At 33.1% G+C, this 9,952-nt stretch overlaps 2 protein-coding genes across 2 annotated transcripts; one reads left to right on the forward strand and one right to left on the reverse strand.

Annotated features, from left to right (window-relative positions):
- Positions 1–779: 779 nt before the first annotated feature.
- On the forward strand, positions 780–1,061 carry PpBr36_05513 (uncharacterized protein; the record flags this gene model as incomplete). Its single annotated transcript, XM_029892668.1, has 1 exon — positions 780–1,061. One exon carries the CDS (start codon positions 780–782, stop codon positions 1,059–1,061), a length of 282 nt encoding a protein of 93 aa, XP_029749308.1.
- A 5,063-nt stretch (positions 1,062–6,124) lies between these two features.
- Positions 6,125–6,795, reverse strand: PpBr36_05514 (uncharacterized protein; the record flags this gene model as incomplete). Its single annotated transcript, XM_029892669.1, is given in 3 exon segments — positions 6,125–6,372; positions 6,390–6,567; positions 6,694–6,795. 3 exon segments carry the CDS (start codon positions 6,793–6,795, stop codon positions 6,125–6,127), a joined length of 528 nt encoding a protein of 175 aa, XP_029749315.1.
- Between the last annotated feature and the right edge of the window lie 3,157 nt (positions 6,796–9,952).

Genomic DNA, 9,952 nt, shown 5'->3' on the forward strand with positions numbered 1-9,952 from the left:
GGTTTTATTTGGACTAATGGTATACCGAACAAAAATATATAGCATAATAATAGTTCTTTTTTACCTTCTTATATATCGGGGGGAATAGTTGTTGGCGATATTGTAATTTTGGTATATTATTGGTAGTACTGTTATAAACGGCGAAATGCGATAAATTGTTTTCAGACTAGAACGAACACGGTTTTTTTGGCTAATGTAATTGGTCGAAAAACCATGTGGCGAAAAGGTATATGGAGCGCTCGGTCCCCACTACATAGCAGGGGCGTCTAGTCTGAACATTGAAACTAGTGGCAAGGATAACCCGGCTGTCTATCGACAATAACCACCCGTTTGTGCCGTCGAGCCCATTGCATTACCACTTTTATTGAACAGCTAATTTTATCTTTACTGCACTTTATTAAACTTTCACATCGTTTAACTCCATAAGTATTACCCATGCAATTAAAATAATAATTAACTTGTAATAACTTATCGCATTCCGTAAAAGCATAAATTCAATAGTCTACTTGCTAAACCTTTGCAGCGATGCGGAATATTTGCATAACACTTACTCTGGAAAAGAACACCCAACGAATAGCTTTTGGGTCCGTTATAAATTAGACAGAATCTCCCCGTACAGTCACTCTCAATAAGTCCCGCCTGTTACTAACAATCAAGAATCCGATAAGCCAAACTCTCATCTTTCTTTTCCAAATACCTCAACAAGTAACTCTTCCCCTCCTTCAAAATTTTGTGCTAATATGCAGAGAACTAACCTTGTTAATCAGAGAATCATCAAAATGTACAAAAGCATTTTTATTTCTGCGGCATTGGCTCTTTTCCAGGCCCATCTGGCTTCAGCTAAGATGTGTACAGTTGCAATTTTCAACGCAGACTGCACAGTGTTGAAAAAACGCAAAGACATTGAAATGCAACCAAGTTGTACTCAATTGGACTTTGAGTGGGAATATGAGGATGTCACTTACAAAGTAAGGCTTCATTACAAAGGTTGCAAAGCGGAAATTATTGGAACACCTACACTACCCGACCACCTATTTCTACGTGGAATAAGTCCTTGTTAGAGGGTTTTATACCTAAATTGGACATGTTTCAAAAATACAAATTGAAAAATAGGTATACCTGGTAGAAATTTGGTTGATAGAACAATAGGAAACCGTTAAAGCGCTTGCGCGACGCGCAGGCCTAATAGACTTTATTATATAAATTAAACGCCTTTTTATAAGCAGGTTTGTTTCCACGAATTAAATCGGTCGCCACATTTTATTGACAACATAATTGCGAACAGGGGTTTAAGGGTAAACGCTAAATGGGGCGTGGTGAAACTGATGCAATAAATATATTAAATATTAGTTGAACGGAAATGGGAATACAATATAGTTATGGTATTAAAAATAGGTTTATTAGTGGTGGAAACTTTGCTTTATGTCCTTATATACCCTCCGATATCGGAAAGGGGGTCGGTACACCAAAGTGAATTTTGGTACCGCAATTAATTTTCCGCTAAATTATTCTGTATAGGTTTTTGAAAAAAACACCCCTATTTGCTAGCAAACCATTTTTGGGTTCCCACGCAAATGCTAATATAGTAAAGTTTTTAACCCGGTACAGGGTAGCTTACCCTATTCGCTGACCTTTGAAGCGCGACTCCTGTAATGATAAAATTAACGGATAATCCAACAACCCCAATATCCCATTTCGACATAGTCTCAGTGCTCAGACTAGACCCCCCTGCTTCGCAATGGGGACCGAGCGCTCCATGTACCTTTCAGCCACATGGTTTTTCGACCAATTACATTAGCCGAAAAAATCGCGCTCGTTTTAGTCTGAGGACATCTTATCACATTTCGCCGTTATAACCGTACGCCGGTATGAATAACGATAATATGTCGCATTTCGCTGTTTATAACAGGTATATACAATGTATTCGTACGATAATGGCAAACAGAAACGGTATAGGTATGGTATACAATTGAATACTCGAAGAGAAAAATAAATAAAAATCATAAAAATATAAAATAAGCTGCGTTGGATTCATGGGAGTTTGGTGGTTCTTTTCCTTGCAAGCGTGTTTTTGTAGTTAGTTTATTTGGAGAGATATTTAAATATATATTAAAATATGTAGTTTTTCATCATATTTAATTTTCATTTTAAATAGCCTCAAAAAATACTAGCTTAAAAGTTGGTTACAGTATTTATAGCGTAGACGACCTAAAATTGCAAAATGCATGCAATTACCAAGTTAAATAAACGTTTTATTGATATTGTTATATTGATTAGTAATTTATTTAAAAACTGAATAATTTACACAAATAGTGGTAAAACTAACAAAAACTTCAATAAATCCATTTTTAGATCTATTTAAAGATAAGTGTCATTTAACGTTCTTATTTTAATTCTATTTGATTAAATAAAGCAACATATACAAGAATAACACAAATTTAGCATTTGTTTATATAGAAAAATAACAAAAGCGGGTATTGGCAATCTGACCGTACGCTGACGCTTGCTTATATACGTCATCAACGTGTTAAAAGTTTGGCTCTGCTAATGGCAAATTTGGTAAAAATATAAAAGCGTTTCGGTTGTAAATTATATATAAAATTGAATATATGTTACTTATCCGTATATTTAACTCTTTATATAATCGGATATGTGTACCAAGCTGAGGTATTATATAATACATCGATATACCATCCCCCAGGTGCCCAGACTATAGAGTCTGGCTGCAAAACAAAAACAATATAAAAGTAATAAAATAAAGCAAAAAGATTTATAAAATACATAGGTAGTATTTTTTATTATAAAAAAGCTTTTAAAGCCAGAATGATAAACTCGGTTAAGCTCGAACCTCTGCTTATATACGTGATCTAATCCCTGAAGCCTTGGTTTTATTATCGTTAAAGTTGGTAAAAATATAAACAACCTTCAATTGTAAATTATACATGCAAAATGTATGTTTTGCCTATCCGCTTATTTGACTGATTATATAATGCGTTATAAGCATCAAAATGTCTCATAACGGTAAATATATATATATATGGCCCTCCACGTGCAAAAAGTATAAAATTTGATCAAATATTAAAAATAATATTAAAAAAAATCGAAAATCGAAAACAAAATCGAAAAAACAGTACCGCAATGAACGGATTAAGCGCAGGTGGTATCCAATTCGGCCGTTATAATAGATAAAAGAATAAATCAAATCGCTGCTAATAGCGGTATTAAACGCTATTTTCAATAATATTTTCTTTTTTCAATATTTTATAAGGTTGTGGAATAATAAGGGAGTGTCGGTCGAAAAAAGGCCAAAAATACCGCCATAAACGGCGAAAATCGACAAGTTGTCCTCAAACCTAAACCAAAACCATCTTTAGTCTCAGGGCTTATCCCTGAAGCCCAAAGCTCCACAATTGATCCACTCCGTTCGCTTCGCTCCACTTCGTGGCCCAATTGCGGCTTTGCAATGTACCTGTGGGTCCATCCAAAGAACGCTTTGGTTCAGGTTGAAGGACAATTTGTCAATTTTCGCCGTTTATGGCGGTATTTTTGGCCTTTTTTTGACCGAAACTCCTTTATTATTCCACAATCACGCAAAGTATTGAAAAAAGGAAATATCGTTAAAAATAGCGTTTAATACCGCTATTACCAGCGATTTATTTAATTTTTTTACCTGCTAAAATGGCCGAATTCGATACCACCTGCCCTTGATCCGTTCATGGCGGTACTGGCTTTTCGATTTTTTTTTTGATTTTTGATTTCTTTTAATATTATTTTCAATTTTTCACCAAATTTTATAATTTTTGTACCTGGAGGGTCGTATATGCATATATGCCGTTATACCAAATTTAGGTTCGAAACCCGGACTATATAACCCGTCAAATAAGCGGATAGATAAAGTAAACACACTTTTATAAATAATTTATAATCGAAACTGGTTTAAATTTTTACTAATTTCTACGATAATAGGACCAGAATCACAGGGATTAGAATACGTATATAAACAAGCGTCCACGCTGGATCCAATTCATAATATTTGCCTAAAAAAATCTTTTAGCTAAGAAAATGCTAAATATATTTGTTTATGGATTTTTTGCTGTATTTAATGAACTTTATACTATTTTATTCTGCACTCAAATTTTATGCATTTTGCACATGGGGGATGGCATTCATACGCTTAATATGGTATTTCAATTTGGTATATATTTCGAATTATATAAAGCATTAAATAAGCGGATAGGTAAAATGTATGTAATTTAATATACAATTTACAATCGAAACGCTTTTATATTTTTACCAAGTTTTGGAATAATAAAACCGAAGTTTCAGGGATTGAATAAAATATATAAAAATACGTCAACGTGAAATCTGAATTGTATTAGCCGTTTATATTATTTGTTTATAAAAGGAAATGTTAAATTTGGGCTATTTTTCTATCTTTTGCTTTATTTAACTAAATAAAATTTGTAAAAATGAAGTTGATTGACGATTATATATAGACTTTTCACGAAGTGGGAATATTAAAAATTTCTTTTTATTTTACAATTATTGGCGTAAAATTTTGAGCTTTTCGACAAATTAATAAATAATATGAAGATATTAATAAAAGCGTTGTGTTAAACGATAATTGCATGCACTCAGCATTTGTAAATCCGCTTTTTTATAAATATTCATACTTAAGTTCGTACCAATATTATATATTATTATTTAAAATAATAATCAAATATAATAGTGAAATATAAGGCTTATTAAATATTGAAGTTTCGTTCCAAATAAATCAGATATGAGGACCCGGTTTTCAATCCTGAAATTCTTTAGCTCCAACTAATTTAAGGGAAATTATTTTTTATTTCTATATTTTCTGTTTAATATTTTATTTAATATTTAATTGTATACTGTAATGATATTGTTTTTTTTTGCTATTATATTTTAGATACAATATATTAATTATACCGTTGTTCAATTGGCTGCGCCTATAAAAAATGCAATTAATTGCATTTAACGGGCGGTCGCAGGGCGTTTATAAGGCCTATTTATAATATAATATATATAACCACTAAAAACGGCGAAATGCGACAAATTATCGTTGGTGGTACCGCCATGAACGGCGAAATCCGACAAAATGTCCTCAGACTAGAACGAGCGCAATCTTTTCGGCCAATGTAATTGGTCGAAAAGCCATGTGGCTAAAAGGTACATGGAGCGCTCGGTCCCCACTGCGAAGCAGGGGGGTCTAGTTTCAGCATTGAGACTAAGCCTTCTTTGGATGGACCCATAGGTACATTGCAAAGCCGCGATTGAGCCACGAAGTGGAGCGAAGCGAACGGAGTGGATTAATTGTGAAGCTTTGGGCTTCAGGGATGAGCCCTGAGATTAATTTCGACATTATATAATATAGATTATATATAAACAAAAGCGGACCTATTATATGGAAAATAATGCATATTATTAACGTTTTTTAAAATTAGGTGGTAATTCTCAAGACTATCCCATATTTTTCTTAAAATCGCTAATTTTGGTAATTGCGTAAAACTACGTAATTTTTCGTTTTATAATCCTCATTTTACCGGTCGGTAATTCTTTTGTTGGCCATTATCGTTGACAGGGATATTACCCCACCTGGCCTCCCTGGTATTGGCCTAATAATACGGTCGTAATATTCGGATATTTATATACCCTAAATTAATAAAACTTTCAAAAACCAGGTTTTTATTGAATAAAGTTTTTTATAATACCAAAGAATGCTAAAATTTCCAATTGAAGGATAATATCAAATTTAATTAGATTTATGTATTTTAACAGAATACTAAATATTCTTAATCCAAATTTAAATAAGCATATCCAATTAAAATTTGTTTAATTTGCCGATTTAAGATAAAAAATGCGATGGAATCGTCATATTTGTTTTTTAAATGTAATTTAATTGGTAAATGTGGAAATAAAAGCTAAACTAAAACAGAATTCAACGGCAACTCTGTTTTTGCCATAATACAATTGAATACCATATATTGTAGGCTGATCCACAAAACTTATTTAATTACAATTTTGAACATTAAATATTTGTTTACCAAATTTGCAATTTTCTGTCGTACGGCGCTATATTGCAAATTTTGCCGACGTCGTTATTTTATTTACCTTCCACCACGTCGACCAAAACCTTGCCACTGACAGCGGGGTCGCCAGCACCCATTTCTCTTATGGCTTTGGGGTTACTTTCGCCAATATCGGTAGTAAAGAATCCCGGAACGACCGCCCCACCCTTTACGACGCCGTTTTTAAATATCCCTACCCATTCGAACATTATTATATTAAAAGCAATTTTGAATGCGCGATACGAAATAATGCCGACCGGTTTGGATACGCCTGCCGGAGGCGCTTTATAAATAAAATACGACGAATTGGCCACGTTAACCAGGGGGATACCCCGTTAATGTTAAATATTATTTTCGAATTTGGCGATTTAAATAACAACGGGAGGAAAGTGCTAATAATTGAATAGTCGCTAATGACGTTAATAACCCATAATTTGTTAAAGGTTTTGCGGGCCGATATAATACCACTTTTAATTATCTAATCCAATATAACTCCTAAATACTCTTTAATATAGAATATAAAAAGCATTTTTTTATTGTTTTTTGGTTTGCAATCCACCGCTATTATTAATAAGGACGCCGATTTATTAATTTTGTATCGCACCGTTTCGTACGCCTTTTTTACAAGTTCGTCGTTCTTTACAATATATTCGAAAAATTCGCCGGTGTTTTTAGACGACGGTACCTCGCCGATTACCTTTTGCATTTTTTTAAACCTTTTACCAAACTACGGTTTCCAAAAGAATACGTGGTATTTACTGTCCAAAGCGAAAAGCGTGTTAACAGTGTCGTATCCCTGGTTTTTACTAGCGCCCTTAATTAAAACGATTTTATGAAAAACTGAAACTTCTATTTTTACTATATGGTCTTTTCCTAGTCTTAGTGCTCAGACTAGACCCCCCTGCTTCGCAGTGGGGACCGAGCGCTCCATGTACCTTTCAGCCACATGGCTTTTCGACCAATTACATTGGCCGAAAAGATCGCGCTCGTTCTAGTCTGAGGACATTTTGTCGCATTTCGCCGTTCATGGCGGTACCACCAACGATAATTTGTCGCATTTCGCCGTTTATAACGGTATTATTAATAATATACCTAATATTGCGATATCGCTGATAATTATTTTATTAATATAAGGATAATTTGTAGTATTTTACCGTTTATAGCGGGTATATATAATATATTCGCATTATAATAGCAAAAGAAAATGGTGTAACTATAATATATATTTAAATATTTGAATTAAAAAACAAATAGAAATTATAAAAGTATATAATAATTTGCGTTAAATTAATTGGAGTCTGTTAATCATTTGAATGCCGGCCGCGTTTTAATAGCTACTGTATATGGAAAGATATTAAAATATTTAATAAAATCTGTAATTTTTCATTATATTTAATTGTTATTTTAAATAATGGTATATAATAGTGATTTTAATTAAAATTACAGTTTTTAAAACTTAGTGAACCTAACACTGCAAAGTGCGTGCAATTATCGATTAAAATAAAAGTTTTATTAATATTTTTATATAGATTAACAATTTGTTAAAAAATTAAATAATTTACGCAAATATTAGTAAAATGAAGATATTTTTAATTAAAACATTCCTTTATAAATCTGTTAATAACTTTTAACTAAATCTTTTTTTTATAAATTTTATTTAATTGAATAAAGCAAAAAATATAAAAATAACACAAATTTAGCATTTTTTATTATAAAAAAATAAAAAGGGCCGGTATTGTAAATTGGGTTTCACGTTGAGGTTTATTTATATATACAATCCACTTTTACAAACTTTGGTTTTATTAATGTTAAAATTGGTAAAAATATAAAAACATTTCGATTGCAAAATATATATAAAATTGGATATATTTTACCTATCCGCATATTTAACCGCTAAAATAATTAAATAAACGTACAAAAGTGTAGTATTATATCAAATATATATATGCCACCCCCCACGTGCAAAAACCACAAAATTTGGCTGCAAAACAAGAATAATTTAAAATTAATTAAATAAAGCAAAAAAAGTTATAAAATACACATTTAGCATTTTCTTTTATTAAACAATTTTTAAAGCGGATATTATAGGCAGGATTGGATTTGGACGTTTGTTTATATACCTAATCGGACTTCTGAAGTTTTGGTTTTATTATCGATAAAATTGGTAAAAATATAAACGAATTTCGATTGTAAATTATATACAAAAAGTATATACTTTGCCTATCCGCCAATTTAACTGCTTATATAATTTAATATATGCACCAAAATTTAGTATAGCGATATATAAGCATACACGACCCTCCACGTGCAAAAATTATAAAATTTGGTCAAAAATTAAAAATAATATTAAAAGAAATCGAAAATCGAAAACAAAATCGAAAAAACAGTACCGCCATGAACGGATTAAGGGCAAGTGGTATCGAATTCGGCCATTATAGCAAATAATAAAATAAATCGAATTGCTGCTAATAGCGGTATTAAACGCTATCTTCAACGATATTTTATTTTTTTAATATTGTGTATAATTGTGGAATAATAAAGGAGTTTCGGTTAAAAAAAGGCCAAAAATACCGCCATGAACGGCGAAAATCGACAAGTTGTCCTCAGACCTGAACCAAAGCGTTCTTTGGATGGACCCACAGGTACATTGCAAAGCCGCAATTAAGCCACGAAGTGGAGCGAAGCGAACGGAGTGGATCAATTGTGGAGCTTTGGGCTTCAGGGATGAGCCCTGAGACTAGTCTTTTCCCGATTTTTCCGTTCAGTTTAATATAGTACCAGTTGTGGTTACTAGGAATATAATAATGCAATTGAGATCCCGTTATAATCGAGTTTTAATGCTATATATTTGTTTTTTTTTGTTTTTTACCAGTAAATATACCGGCGAATCTAAATACAAACGCGGAACCTAAAAACAAACTCCGATCCCGAGGGGCTGCCCGATAATCGGGAAACGTTTCCCGGTTATACGGATTTAAAACCTGACAATGCCAAAAATTTGTTTGCAAATACCGGGATGTGAAAAAAAACACTCCGATTGCTTAAAACATATTAATTAAAAACTCAGTTTTAGTTTTAATTTTATACTTTTACTATTATTACAAACTATGTGTTAATTATACCGCTGTTTAATTGGTTGCGCGTATAAAAAATGCAGCCGACAGCACTTAACGTGCGGTCACAGGGCCTTTATAAGGCCTGTTCTTAACACCACCCCTCAAACGTTATTTAGGGAGCCCGAACTTAAAAATAAATTTGTTTTCACATTACGTGGGCCTAAGCAAATACCCTTACTTGTAATAGGCTCTCCAATAAAGGTTTGCCTCCATTGGGTAAATTTTATTGTTTGGGCTAACGAGGGGCAGTTATTTGTTAGCACTAAGGCGCAAAATGCATGTACGCAACGGGAATTGAACTTGCGACTGATTCGGAGGTCGGCGCTGCACAGAATCTCACAACCTGTTAATTATATGGGTTGCTAACAGGGATTTAAGCATTGGCCTAGGTGCGGCGTGGTGCTAGTTGTGCTATAAAGGCCTGTAATTACAGGGTTTAACTGCATTGAATGTACTAATTTTAGGATTAATAACTTAAATTTATTGGTGGGGGGAGACTTTGCTTTATCTCCCTCACATACCCTCCGACATTAAAATAGGGGTCCGCATTAGTTTCAGTGTTTAAACTAGACCCCCCTGCCTCGCAGTGGGGACCGAGCGTTCCATATACCTTTTAGCCACATAGCTTTTCGACTAATTGCATTGGCCGAAAAGATCGCGCTCGTTTTAATCTGAGGACGATTTGTCGATTTTCGCCGTTTACGGCGGGTATTTGTGCTATATTCGCACTGTATACGCAATAATAAT

The sequence above is a fragment of the Pyricularia pennisetigena genome, chromosome 6 (genome assembly GCF_004337985.1).
Source record: "Pyricularia pennisetigena strain Br36 chromosome 6, whole genome shotgun sequence".
NCBI lineage: Eukaryota > Fungi > Ascomycota > Sordariomycetes > Magnaporthales > Pyriculariaceae > Pyricularia > Pyricularia pennisetigena.